General features: G+C 37.7%; 1 protein-coding gene across 1 annotated transcript in view; it reads left to right on the forward strand.

The window, feature by feature from the left end:
• VAV3 (vav guanine nucleotide exchange factor 3) overlaps nucleotides 1–15,121 on the forward strand; it is a gene marked incomplete at its 5' end in the record, with an annotated part of 160,739 nt that overhangs the window by 74,108 nt on the left and 71,510 nt on the right. The window contains 5 exons of the mRNA XM_084290678.1: nucleotides 98–166; nucleotides 2,292–2,378; nucleotides 2,870–2,955; nucleotides 3,336–3,468; nucleotides 3,772–3,881. Coding sequence (XP_084146804.1) covers nucleotides 98–166; nucleotides 2,292–2,378; nucleotides 2,870–2,955; nucleotides 3,336–3,468; nucleotides 3,772–3,881 — 485 coding nt within the window. The remainder of the gene's footprint in view (nucleotides 1–97; nucleotides 167–2,291; nucleotides 2,379–2,869; nucleotides 2,956–3,335; nucleotides 3,469–3,771; nucleotides 3,882–15,121) is intronic.

Here is a 15,121-nt window from a genome sequence, read left to right on the forward strand (position 1 = left end):
TGGGTGGTTAGGAGGGATGGGGCAAGCAGTAATAGCTTCAGTTGTTGTTCAAACTGTCAGACAGCAGGCAAAAAGCTGTAATTACTCTTGTCAACAGGAGCTGGTAAAGCACACTACTGATCCCATGGAGAAGGCAAATCTCAAACTGGCACTTGATGCAATGAAGGTAAGCATTCCTGTCAATGAAGTATTTATGTCCATGTTGGCAGTTAAAATGCTAGTTCACAACTGATTTCCTGGAAGAGATGATCTTCACAGCAGGTCAAATAGATGTTTTCTCAAGTCGCTGTGAACTTCGTGAGTACGTTCGGGCAAGTATACAGTTGAAAGCTTTGCTGAAGTCTTTGAACAAATTCAGTAACTTTCTGAAGTAGAGTGTTTATGAATGGAGCTTCCTCATTTGAAAGTTTGGCACAAACAAATGGTTTCTAGAATAGCGGTGCTGCCTTAATATTACCTTGTGTTCCTCTGCACAGTGTGATTTCTGCTTTATTTAACTTTACTACATGAATTGTGAAATTCAGGTGGTGAAATTGAGTTTTTCTTCCCTCCCTTGGAGGGGGAAGCTAACACAGCAAAGGGTATGCCTCCTGTTGTAGTCTGTATGGTTCATAGAAGATGCTGAAGTCAGAATAAGTGTTGAGTTCCACATTTTTGGGTCTTATTATGTCAATGTCTGAATGCCCGGAATACAGACTAGCTCACAAAAGAGGTTTTTGGCTCCCCTTTTTGTCATTCAGTTCTGTGGAGTGAATGCAGAGAGAGCCACCACGATAATCTCCCAGGTAGATGCCTGAAGTGGGGGTGGTATAACATTGCTTCCATCTAGTGGCGACCCATGCATGCATCTTGATTACTGGTAATTGGTTAGGAGGAAAAAAACAAACAAACAAACTTGTTTTTTTCCCTCTCTTTTCTTTCCCTTTTGTGTGTGTGATTGTTTTTGGCGATTGGACTCAAAATAAGATTAAGAAACCTCATTTCAGAGTGGTTGTGGCAGTTGTGTCCTGGCTGGCAGAAGATAACCAGCCAATAATAGTAAAAAACAGTACAGGAATTAGCATCTCTCATTAAGGTCGCAACATTGTTTCCCTTCTCATTTTACTGTATTGTCTCTTAGTAAACTGTCAGAGCAGTAACTGTGCAGTGTAGGTGTGTTGCTTCTAAACGCCCTGGTGTGTCTGCTTGAAAGTAATCTTTGGAAAAAATATCCTGCTAACAAGGTGGTACTGCCACCCTGGAAAGAAAATTCTGGGAGGAAATCTGGCTCTCGGTTTCTTTTTAGCTGCAAGAAGGAGGTTACTTAATTCCTGTACCAACTCTTTTAAGACTGATGTGCTGTATCCTGTCTGGTGTCATTTGGGAAAGCAGCATAATGATTGCAGCTATTCTTGGATTCTGATTAAAAATGTCTTCGCAAGATGCAGCATTTTTCCACCTTCCAAATTTGTGACCATATTGAAGGATACTGTAAAAGCACGTTGTGAAGATCAGAATACCTTTTCTAACTGCTGCTCTCGGCATCCCTGACCTCACCAATTACCACTGCTGCTTGTTCCTTATCTCTAGCAGTAAACAGAGAAACCCCAGTAAATTGTCACCATTACTCAAGCATGTTCAGAGGTTTTTAAAGGCTTTAGTGAAATGCGTACAACATATGTTCTGGTAAGGGGGACCATAATGATCTCAACCTGTGACTTCAGGTAGTATATCCGATTAAAACCCTCCTAAAATGTGTGTAATACCTTCCCTCTGCTGTACAGCACTATTACTGTACAGTAGCTTCTTTTCTCCATCCTAATAAGCACACAGACACGTGTTTATACCTTACATGCTGCTTTTGAGCAGCATTACATATGTTTTCTACTATATGCTATTTTTTACCTTCTGTCTTATTCTCAGGTATTGGATGTTGTTGATTGCTTTTTCAGACCATAAGTGTGCTGCGTAAATTACATTTCTATCTTTAGTTTTGAAAACAGGACGTTAACAAAATACAGAAAATTGGCCCTTTTCTAATACTCCGTATGTTTTCCTCTCTCTTGCTACAAGATTTGGGTTTGAACAGATACAATGAAGAAAGTCGTAAATATGATTTAAGATAAGCAGAGGCTTTTTTCCTTCTATATCTAGGCATACAGATCGGTAACTCTTGAACATGGAAGATGTATATATTTTAAAATAACTAAATGTGCATATTAATATGCTTTGGCAAATTTATTTTTAATTCTGCCTTTGGCTTAAGTGGACTGTTTTGGATTTTTTCTTCCCTTTTCCTGTTGATGCTCTAGGACTTGGCTCAATATGTAAATGAAGTGAAGAGAGATAATGAAACACTCCGTGAAATTAGACAATTTCAACTATCAATAGAGAATTTGGTATGTGATAGTTTGCATTTATACAATTTTTAATAACTTCTGATCAAATACAATGAAGTACTTAATTTTTTTTCCAATTTCATATGAGATTATAGTACTCTTGGTGAAATTCAAATGCAAGTATGATTTCCTTGGCCTAGAATGATATATTCACAGAAATACCTGCAGGGATTCTGTAAAATTCCAGTGAATCCAAGCTGGAGGCCTATATGTGTTTAAATGTATTTGTGTAGTTAAATGTTTGTATTTGTACAGTGATTCAGGTGTTTTTGTAATGCAGAAAACGTATCTGTTTGAAGAAATATAGAATGGACTGATGCTTACAGTAATTAGTTCTGATGATAATGAGGAAAAGATGCTTTTTTTTTTTTTTTTTTTTTAAATGGACCTTAAAAGCCCTTTTGTGGGGTGAAAGGAGGGAGTGGTCTAAGATTGGAATGTGCTGTTTTACTGCTGTTGCTCTACTGAATCATACATTCTCTTTGTTTCAGAATCACTCCCTCTTACAGTATGGAAGGCCTCAAGGTGATGGGGAAATAAGGATCACTACATTAGACAAACGTGCAAGGCAAGACAGGTGATGGCATGGCTTCTGGTGTTTGTTATTAAAATACTTGTAAAGTGATGCTCTCGTTTCAGACTGGAGGTCAGCTTAGTGATCCGTGAGAGCACTCTCATTTCAGTGTGCAATCTTAGAGCTCATCACTGTTTAGCAAGTGAATTTGCAAGGTGATTCATGGGAAGCTAGCTATTACGTTATCATGTAAGATCATCTAAGTCCTTTACAAGTAGCAAGTCTGTAGCAAGAGTACTTCTAGTGTTTCTTCTTTTGGTATTCAGTAGTTTAATTGTTCACCTTGAAAATTTTAAGTGCAACACGAAAAGGTTTATAAGATAAGACTTAGGGTGTTGTCTGTCAATAGTGTTTTTAACCCTTTTCATGTTGTATTTTTGTAGGCATATCTTTTTGTTTGATCTAGCTGTAATTGTTTGCAAACGGAGAGGTGATAATTATGAGATGAAGGAAATAATAGATCTTCAGAAATACAAAATTACGAATAATCCCACTACTGATAAAGAAAATAAAAAGGTAAATATTTAATAGTAATTCATGCAAAATGCATATCTTCAGCAGCAGTTCAAACCTTTTAATAAGAGTTAGGAATGTATATATACATTTAATTTCCAAACTTTTATGTATTAATTGCAAGCAAAAATGAATATTCAAGGATTTTAACTTTGCTTGTTCTGATGTTACTAAAACATTTGAGTAAGCCATTCTCAAGTGAACAGAACAGTATGGTGTTTCCAAAATCAGGATTTTTATTACAAAGTGTAGAGATGATTTTTTTTCTCCATAATTGACCCGTTTATTGCTATTGTTTTCATGCAGTGGTCTTATGGCTTCTACCTCATTCATATCCAAGGTCAAAATGGTTTAGAAGTTTATTGCAAAACTAAAGATTTGAAGAAAAAGTGGCTTGAACAATTTCAGATGGCTCTGTAAGTATATATATATATACATATATTTTAAGTAAACTTGTGTTCCTCTCAAGTCTAAGGACGTCACTTAAATTAAGCTGATCTACTTACGTATTTTACTTTTTTTATACAGACTAGTTGCCAGTTTTATTTGACTTTTTTGAAATCAGTAGTGCTGACTGACATCTTCATGAACAGAGTATTTCCCTGAAACTCCTCTTGGAAAAGAAAGAGGGCACTCTAGCCTACGTATTACTTCACAAATTTTCTGCAAAGACTGTTTCAGGAATACTGTCTTAAGCAACCAGGGAAAAACATTAATTATTTTAGCAATAAATATCTAACGTAGTGGTGACTCTTTTCCCCTTACGTTAGTGTTTTGATTAATTGAAATATATTTTTAAGAAGTGATGCTGATGATTTAAGGGAGAGGATTCTGCCATTTTTCCTAGTGGCTTTTAACTAATCTATTCTTTAGTATTTGGAATAAGTCGCTCAGCTTATTACATCTTGTTTCAAAAGGCTGATTTTCTTTGTATATTTTGAACTGAAAGAAGCAGTCTGCTTTAGACTTCTTGAGAAGTTGCTCACGTGTAGCGCTGCAGATTGTATTATTGTTATGCAGCATGAGCTTCATTTCCATTTCTGATTCTTGTTGGAAAGACAAACGTGATTATTGACACCTCAGGTATTCTGATTAAATTTAAAACATATAAACAAGGGATGACAAGGTGATGCTTGCCTTACTAAAAAAAAAAAAAAAAAAAGTGCGAGGGGGGAGTGAGATATACTGAGTGAAAACAACAGAATTAATAAAGACTGTTTCGGATGTGATTGCAAAGGTATGTGGAGTGGTGGAGTGGGATCGAAAGGCTGCTATGAACTGACACAACTGAAACTTGCTTACAAGCTAAATGTATTTATTTAAAACCTTAGTAGGATGACTGTTAATGATGTAAATGTGAATAGAAGGGGGGAGAGCCCAGGCTGGACAGATATGATGAGGCCCTCTAACCGAAGTTCCCATCTTGCTGATTTTAGCAAAGACAAAAATGGCATATTTTGGCAAAAAAAAAAAAAAAAAAAAAAAAAAAAAAGGATAGCATAGTGGGGAATGGGAAGAGGCTTTATTTGTATGTGTGCAGAAAGCCAAGTACTTCAGCTTTTCCTGTCTTTCTGACTGCTCTCTCTGCTGCACTTTTTAAAATGTCGTTATTGATATTTACTTAAACACAGATAGAACATGTATGAAAGGCATGGGGAACTTAGGTTTAGCAGCTTTAGCATTGCAGCTATTGATCACTCTTCAGGCTTCCCGTTTCTGACCTGCGTGCAAAAAATCCCACCCAATACAGCAACAAAAGTCAGTTACGGAGAGCAGTAAGAGTGATGTTTTTTCCCCATGAGTATGTCCTCAGATATTCCCAAATATCATTATGGTTGTGTGCAGGTTGCGTGTCTATTTTCACGCCCTCTGCTCTTTGCTCTCTGGTCTCCAGTGCTCTCAGGTGCTTTCCATCACTCTGCATGCAGGGGATGTGCAGCTCCTCCACCACTCCTGGCTGGAGACTCTGAGTCTCCCTCGCATGTGCCTCATCCACCTTCCCTCAGTGCTGGTTGCAGCCGGTGGTTTGGGACCTGCAGGGCTGACAAGTTAATGTCCTACTCTTTCTTCTTGGGCAGGTGGAGTTTCTCACTGAAAAAGAGCATCGTGGTGCCAGCCTTGTGCTGTGTGGATGTTTGTCCCTCTCGTAAACCCATGCCTCTGGGTTAGCGTCTTCCCGTGGGATTCAAGGCTGTAACACAGAGGCAAGGGAACTGGAGCAGCAGGGTTGTTGTGGGTCAGGGCTGAGGTGTAACGTGATATAGGGCCGTGATTTGCTTTAGCCAATTCTTCTGTTCCATTTTATTTTACAACCACCTGGATTAAAAAGAATTTGGAGCTTCGGTCCTTCCTGAAGGTTTTATACGTTCCCCCAGTCTGTTATGGGTTTTTCTTTGACGTGATAGTGTACTTCCCACTGCAGCTCTCCCAAAACATACCTGGGTGTACATAGCAATAATTATATTCCTATATGTACCGAGGCACAGGAGTTTGTATGTGGGAATAAACAACACGACGTATTTTGTTTTGCAGGTTGCTTTGATCTGTTGTTTTCAGGGCTCTCATGGCCTAGTGTGTAGGACAACTGTTCCAATGGGAATCTGTTCTGAAAAGTAGCCGTGGTTAGAACCATGCTATTATTCATCATACTCAATTAGCATTGGTACTTTTATAGGCAAGATACTTCTTGTTACTTGAAAATTTTACTGAGACTGCAGAAATGGCACAGTTGAGAGGGGATGGATTGTTAGATACTTGCTTGATTATTAAAAATGATGTTGTTTACTGAGCTCCAGACAGAAATCTCAACGCAGTTTTGTTGCCTTCTTGATAGCATTCTGTATGAAATCAGGTCTCTGTAAGTGTTGATTCAAGAACATAACAAGAGAACAAATTGGGATCTCGTTTTTAAATTAAAAATGAGCCTTGTTTCCACTAGAATGCTTTTTTTTTTTTTTGCATAACTGTTAAATAGTATGCCATTTTACTTTTTTTGTAGGTTAGATGTTTGTATCAGTGTACGAGCAACTGTGATTATAGTTATATTGCTGAAAAGGCACTTACTGTACAGATACCTTACTTCAGTTCCTGAACCTGTAAATGTATTTCAAGAAAAGCACTGTTTAAAAATCTTTTCAGTGTAGACGAGCCCTAAATCCAGTGAAATGTGTTGAATTATTCTTTTGCTGCTCTGGTGTAACTGAGATGAGAATTTGTCTCTGGGTACGGAAAGCCTCTGTTATTGATGAAGTATGAAATAGAGGAGAACACCGCTTTGCAGCCTGGGCTTCGTTTCAGCGAGGAGGGCAGGAATACATTAGGCACATTTGATATGGAAAATCTTTTGAAGGAAAGATGAAATCCCTGTGCAATTTTTGAGTGCTATTTTTCAGACAAGCTAACTACTAACTTTATAAGAAAACTATTTTCACAAACCTATGGAAAATACTCTACCTCTTGGCTTGCTTTGTTGTTGCTGTAGTATGTGGTGAGGTGTTCCTCACGGGGGAGGTTGGGTGTACAGCTGGTTACTGCCTGTAAGAAACTGAGTGAGTTTTTATTAACATGGCAGTTCTACTGTATGCATATATTGGCTGTTTTCCCGAGACTTCATTGCTTTATTTAGAAAATACATAAGACCACAAACCCATAATTATTATTTTTCCTAAGACTTTCATAAAGACGATTAATGGAGCCACTACTTACACTACATTCTCAGCAGCAGTGGCACTGTAACACAGCAGCACTGGTGCTGTTGGCCTAAGGTGAGGCTGGGTCTCCTCCCCGCCCCCCCCCCCCCCTTTTTTTTGATGTATATATAATTTGTACAACCTTCAAAATTGCCAGTTAGCTGGAAGCACTAGATCATTGTGAAGTGAAGCAGGATATTGAGGCAGCACAGTCAACATTGTAGTGGAGCTCCTGAATCTAAAGCTTTGGATTCTGAATTTGAGAGGTTTTCATAAAGTTAGCAGAGACCAGTGGAGTGATTTGTAGCAGTAGCCTGGGTACTGCGAATGGATTAGCTCGCTCCTGGTGTGTCTGTGCCCTCTCGTTTGTGTGAGTGGAAGTTCGGCGTGCACAGCGAGAGCGTAACTGCTCATTGCCTCAGAGCAGCTGCTTGGCAGCAGCAGTGGTTAATTCAAGCAGTAGCTACTTTGTTCTTGGAGCTCTATTAATAATAATAGATGAGCTTATAGCTGTATGGGTAAATAAGCACCTTTTTATAGATAGTACTGCAAAGACTTGTTGCACAAGATGTGGAGTCTTTGTTTAATCTAGCATGTCAAATAGCATTGGTTTAAATGCAGAGTCTTTCCATATTCAAGATAATAATAATAGAATTGTACAGCTAAATTACTGCACCAAATTACTGAGCCACACTAGAGATGACATGTATTAAGAGAAAGTTTGTCAGCAGTGTGATAGTGCATGGTTTATTTGCTGTAGCCAAGCCACTGAAACCTCAGAAACAGGTTGCAACTATCAGACACAACTTTGATAGATTGTTCTAGTAACATGTCCCATCTAATCTGTTCTTTTCTTCTGCATTAAAAGAAATAAACAAAACGCACACAAAACCCAGAAGAATCAGTACGAATGTGTCTCATAAATAAAAATTACATACAATATTTGACATTTCAGTGTTACTCAGCTGATAGGAAAAGATAGGAGCACTGGTTGGTATTGCTTTTTCCTAGGAAGTTCTCCTACAGATGCTTTTTTTTATTAAAAAAAAAAAAAGAAAAGAAAAGAAAAAAGACTGATATCTTTATTAACGAATTTCATGCTAATTGTTCTTTATTAAAATAAATATTTGAAAGTTGAAGTTCTCTTCCTGTATTGTATGAGCATACGTACCTCAGCTCTACTACTTTGTCTTTGGAACTACCTACCAGACTAATTATCAGGGTTAATTCCTTATGTGGCAACTGCTTTTCTTGTCATTGCTGTGATGAGATTCATTCTTTTTTATTTCATTATAAGATGAAAGAAAATACTGAAACGAGAGATGTGAATTATGTCTCATGGGGACACTGAACAGTTTCTTCAACCCACTGAAATTTCTTTGTGCCTATTTGGTTAACGCTTCTTGATCACCCTAGAGCACGGAGCCAGGTGGATGAGGTCGTCCTCACAATGGCATTAGAGACCTTTTTCTTGAAAGGCCATGTGTTAAATTTTCTCACTGACTTCTTATCTGAATCCATTAGTGTAATACAGCATGCCGTATCTTATGCTGGTTTGTACTGAATTCAGTTTGTAATCATGATGTCTAGTTTCCTAATTTAATTAAGTCTTTCTCTGGTTTCTCGTGCTTTGTAATCCGCTCTAAAAATGGCCATCAGCATATTTGGCTTGAGTATATTTTACTAGATAGGAACATCTTATGCAGAAATGCACTTTAAAATGAAACCAAAGAAGAACTTAGGTTGGAAGGGGTGTGTGGAGATGGGCTACTTCAGTCTCTAGCCCGTAGCAGGGCTTAGGTTGCTTGGGGCCTTCTCTACTTGAGTTTAGTACTGCTGGATTTCAAGATGCACTGAACCAATATTGCAAAGCCTCATGCAACAGTGTTGCAACATGCCTTTTAATTAGGCTTTACTCAACATCTTTCACAAACTAAAAAGTGTGTGAAACATCTTGCAGACAAACAGGCCTTTTAAAAAGTAACTAGTTCAAATTTCACCTTCAGAAGTACCATGATTGTAGCTTCTGCTTTGACATTGTTAGTGAAATCACAATATTAACATCATCCCTGAAACATCAGTGGGAAACCCAACATCATTATAGTGATTAGTGCACACATTAATTGCATGGAGTTAATGAATCTGATTTTTTTCAGTTTTACATTCCTATAGAAGCTTTTTCACGTTTGACAGCTGTATGGTCTTAAAAAAACAAAACAAACAGAAAACACAGAACCTCCACAAAAAAAGTGGCTTTTAATTTTAACTGTTATATTAAATTTTTACATCACGTAGAGTTTGTGCAGCAGGTCAGGTAACATCTAATATATTCTTGAAAAATTGTTTCAATTAGACATCAATTCACCCTGTTTAACTCAAGGGAAGCAGAACAGATCATCTGATTGAAAGGAAATAATCCTGAGATGCAGTGATTCTCAAACCCGATAGGTGTGTGTACAACGTTTTAGATTAGGCAAGCTACATAAATTGTAGATAGAGCTCATTGGTTTTCTAGATTTTATAGAAAAGTAATATAAAACACAGAGTAGGTGAAAATTGTTCTCTTACCTATTATTTCCAAATTTGCTTTGCACTCTGTGACTAATGACATTGGTCAGATTCAGCTCAAACAGATCTGTTCCCTCAGATAGAGCATTAATAATGCATATGCATTAAGACTCCTTCTGAGAGAATATTTGAGCTCTGACATATTGAACACTGACACATTAAATTAAAGCTTGCTTATCAGGGTACTTCAAAAACCTAAGATACCAGTTGCATTTTCCAAATAGCCTGGAAAGGTGTTTCACTTACACCAACCTCACATAGGTGGCTACCAAAGCAATAAACAAACATTTGCCATTCTTCTCCATCAGTATAAATATTTCAGTACTGCAAAAATGAATACAAAGTTCTTGTCTGCCGAAGAAGAAGGGCTGCCTGTTCTTTGCTGAGATTCCAGTTGTTTGTGATCAAATGTTTTTCAGGGTTACAAGCAACCATTCACAATGTATTTATAGCTATGTGATTTGTTTAGATTATTCTGGGCACAGCAAAAACCGTGTGAAGATTCTGCATATGATTAAGAGTGCAGTGTAAGGATAGCACAGAATGTGAAAGCAAAACAATTTATGAAAACAGTGTGTAAACACTTGGAGATAAATATACTTTGATACTGTGTCTTCTGGTTCAAAAAAATAGATTTTCCTGTCCTTATGTTTCCACAAATTACCTTATAACATGTGAGTTATACTGCTATGAAAATTAGTAAGCATTTCATAAACTTGAATATCAGCATGAGTTAAGGCTGCAGTGATACCACATGATAAAATTTAAGTACCACTGTCTAAATACTGCTTTTGTGCAAGGTGTTATTTTTTTTCAGTCTCTAAACATGTAATGCTGATTTTGTCCTGATATTTTGACCATGTGAACAAATGTGCTAGTTCCTCCCTGCAAACCCATGCTATCCTTTTTGCCTACTTAGCAGATTTAGGTGTTTGTCCAGCAATTCACAGATTTATGGTCCCATACGGCTTGTAGTTTTACGCTTTCTATGCCAAAACAGAAGCTTGTATTCATTAAACGTGAGTTTGTGATAGAACATTTGACGTTTATCACAGTGAGCAACTAAAGTTTACAAATCCAAATTTACGTAATGCTCTCGTAAGGCTCAGCCAGTGAACATTTAAAGTATATGAAGTACTTACACTTTTGATTACAAATAGTCGAGTGTGACAGAGTTCTTATCAGGTGGTGGTGTCCATGCACGTTACATGAGAATGGATTAGCTCAAAGCAGTCCATCTCCCATACTTTTCAGGGAAGAAGCTTGATAAGGACAAAGGAGAGCCATTATCTTGTTTGAAACAATGCATTACAGTTCTAAAAAGTTAACATGATGATTCCTTTGATCTCAGAAAAGCCACTCATCATATGATCAAATAAGTAAATTTCCTTGCAAGGTCTTAGAAGTTGTACGTTCTTGATCAAAAGCACAATTTACTTGTGATATGGTTAATTTAATTATATAACATGTATTCTCGATGGAGACTCTTTGATGTGACAAACCAGAATGTCTGAGTATTAACATACGGAGAATTGATTGATTGATTAATTCAGTAAATATCTTCTTCAAAGATGGTTCTGAAATATAACAGCCTATCTGGAACAGGGAAAATGAATTAGCTGTAAATAATCAGTGTTGCTCCTTGAGGAGAGAAGGTGGAAAAGAAGCTGAAAATCATCCTTTGGAAAAAGGCTGTCTCACCCTTGTCTAGTGAGAACACCCTTTAAGAACACTATTTCCTCTCTTCATCTTTTTACAGTTAATTATAAAATCCTTGTAAATACCCAAATGATTTATTTGTATTTGTGTCTCTTCCCTTTTGCTTGGTTACTTGATTACACAGGTGCCTTTCTGTTAGATGCTAGCAGCTTGTACGAAGTGGTCAGTTGAAATGGTGATAATAGCTCAGCCACCAAGTTTCACGTGGAAAGAGAGGATGTGAAGTGGCTCTGCCGTTTGTGGGCAATGGGATGCTTAGGGAAGTCTGTGTGACAGAGTAGAAACTTTTAATGAAATTGTTCACAGGAGGTTTTGCTGAAAGCTCTGTTTTCTTTGACAGTAACATACATGGTTTTCTGATTCATAAAAAATAACATGGATAGAAATTAAAACACTTGGAAAAAGTAGCTAACATCTGCCATATTTATTGGCTTACTAAATTTTCTAAAATTTTCTAAGATGCATCCAGTTGACGTGGCTAACTTGTAAGGTGCATAAAATTTTGAAAGTTGGTCATTTGAGCAACTAAGCAGGAATTTTAGGCTGAGTCCTTCAGATGAGTAACTTCAGATGGCAGTTAATAACTTTGATCTAGTTTTGATGCATTTTCTGTGGTGATGTCAACTATTAGTTTAAGTGAAAACAGAACGAAAACTTTAAGCATCTGTAGCTGTTAATCTGTGCCACTGTCTTGGTAGGCTATATTGCATGATTACAGCATCAGATTTCTTGTCACATATGCTTGAAAATGTTCTTTAGCAGTTTGTGCTTAGGGTGTCCATAATCCTGAACTGTTCTGTTTGGAGCATTTTAAATTCTTATAAGCATAACATGGAGTGCAGAATAATAACAGCTCCAAAATGCAAAGGTCTGAATCAGGGTTGAGAGTCCAAGAGAGTTCAAGGTATTGAGTTTTATCTGAGCTCCCTGTAGTATTTCTTCTTTTAATACTTAAAACAGTTTTGATTCAGTGCAGACTCTTTACCTGATACTTGATGCACCTGCTTATTTGTTATGCCTCAGGGCTCACGGCTGGGCATACAGACATTTAATGATTTTTCTAAAGCCACATTTTAATTGAATGGAAGGGCTACTCGTTTTCAAATATAATACACTTTTGAATGATGGGATATTCTGCAAACATTGCATACAGTCAAATCCTGTGTAACTTCTTCTGATAAGACTGCATTTCTTGAAGTGACCGATATGGGAAAAGGAGCTTCACAACCTGACCTAAATAGCATTAATGTTTAAAAACAAAATACAACAAAAACCTGGCCCCTCTCCCCCTGATTAAGATGTACCATCTTTTTCCCTTTTTGGGGAAAACTGAAAGTTGTTAGTCTGAGAACCTGTGGCTCTGCTGGACAGCGTGTTCCCAAACCAAGAGCACCCATAGAGGTGTGTTTGCTGCTTTTCTCCGTCACACAGAGACGTGCTTGTGGGATTGCTGCTCTGGGAGGAGAAGGTGCCTCTTCTATCCAGGTTGTCTGTCCCACTTAGTTATGATCATCTGGAGCAAAGTATTTGGACTTGAATCATGGAATGGCTTGGGTTGGAATGGACCTTAAAAATCATCTCTTTTCCCTGCTCTGCCATGGCCAGGGATGCCACCCACTAGATCAGGTTACCCAGAGCCTCATCCAGCCTGGCCTTGAACACCTCCAGGGATGGGGCATCCACAACCTCTCTGGGCAACTTGTTCCAGTGCCTCACCAACCCGAGAGTGAAGAATTTCCCCCTAACATCCTCCTGAGAGAAGTGGCTCCATTCAGGCAGTGTTTACAATGCTTTTGCTTTCTCTGTGTCTTGTAAGAGAAGAAATGATCTACTCGACGGCATCTAGGTCAGCACCTGCTCTTGTTGTTACCCTGTCTTGTTTTGCTGCTAATTCACTTTTGAAAGGATCTTGCTCCATCCATTTGCAAAGGGGCACTTACTCGTTTGTCTGAGTTTGATGTATTTTTCTTTTTTACTCTTCTATATATGCTGCAATTCTTGCAATGAATCATATCTATGCTTTGCATGGTAGAAAGGTGATGTGGAAAAATCTGAGGAATATCAAATTTCTCTATTTTTTTCTGTAATAGTTATTTTTTGCTTTCCAATTTAAGAAAAATAAATTTAGATTAAAATTACTTGGAGTCTGGAAGGGGAAGTTGAGTTGTTAATTAAGTACTCCAGAGAAGCAATTTTTCAACTTTAATTGAAATGTTTGTAATGAGTATAAGCAACACCTTCCTAGAGGCCTTGACCCAGGGAAGAAGGGGGGAGGATCTGTACAGGTCTTAATTGCCGAAATCTAGCTAGTATTGAAAAGCTGCCAAGGAAGCAATTAGAAGAAACGGCCCTCAAAATGCAGTGAAAGAGACAGAAGAACCAGTCACTGGTGGAGAACAGCAGCAGACCTCGCAGCCAGATGGCTTAAACCACCATTTTCAGCTGGTAGTGTTAGAGGTAATAGTGAATACATTTAGAATAAAAGAGATTTGCTTTATGTTGTTCCTAGATGGCTTCGTTTAACTCCCTGTGCCTGCAGAATATGCTTCACGATGCTAGACTTGGTGCTTGCTCTGCTGCCGTGTGACTTCTGGTCACGAGGGCTGCATGAAGAGTGTGGTACCCATAACCAAGAGGCCAAAGACCCCAAATCCTAGTTGCTTCTGCTCTTTACATTTTATAATATCTGTCTCTTGTATGCTCTTTTTCAGAAGAAGTCATGTTATTTGCATTTCATTAATTTCTTATTTAAAATTTAAACCTTCTATAAGAATTTAATTAGTCTAATCAACGTAATACTTCAAATTATTCCTTTCCTATATTTCTGTTAATTTGTTGGCAGCCAATTTGTTGGCTTTCAGAATTATGCTCATGAAAAAGAAACTTCAGACAATAGTTCTTAAAGTCTCTGAGGTTAAAACTGAAATATCCGAAGGCCAGATCTTCCTTGAAGGATCTCCAACAGAAGTACAACATCCAAGGGAAGATCCAGTCAGTATGTCAGAATTGGTGAAGTAAGGATTTTTCATGGTGTGTCTTCAGAAATGTCAGCTTGTCAGGGACAAGCTACACCAAGCTGTTTTAGCCTTCCTTTATTTAATCTCTTGGGTTATGTTGTCCATTGCAATTATATGTTTAATAATTGCATACATTTAATTTTAGGGAGTGATATAAGAGAGTTTGGGGGGCTGAAATTTTAGTACTTTTCTTGGTGTATTTTATTTTATAAGCCTTAACTGGGTAGAGAAAATTAAATTGATGGTAAAAAGAAAGCATATTTGTGCCTAACCCACTGAAGAAATCAGCTTGTTTGTTTAGCCTGACCTCCTGTTGTGAAAGGTATTTTTGTATAGTTCTTGTTGAAAACAAACAAATGTCAGAAGGCTGATAAAAATTAAACTGTTGCTACATATTAGCCAAATGCCTGCTGTATGCTGTTGGTATTCAGGCACATTCTGATCTTTCTTTTCTCAACAGAAAATGATTCTTATTAAGCAAGGAAATACCAGCAAAACATCCCATCTAACTTGCTTGGTATTGATGTTGTACTCTTTCCACTGTGTTGCGCATCTTGGAAACACATCAGAGCCAAGATGGTCAAAATTCAGTTTTGTAAAATGAGGCAGAGTTGATGTTGTTAGCTATTTTAAGATTGCCAAGATTCATTGCTTTACTTGGAC

Source organism: Netta rufina (assembly GCF_964035555.1).
Source record: "Netta rufina genome assembly, chromosome: 8".
Lineage (NCBI taxonomy): Eukaryota > Metazoa > Chordata > Aves > Anseriformes > Anatidae > Netta > Netta rufina.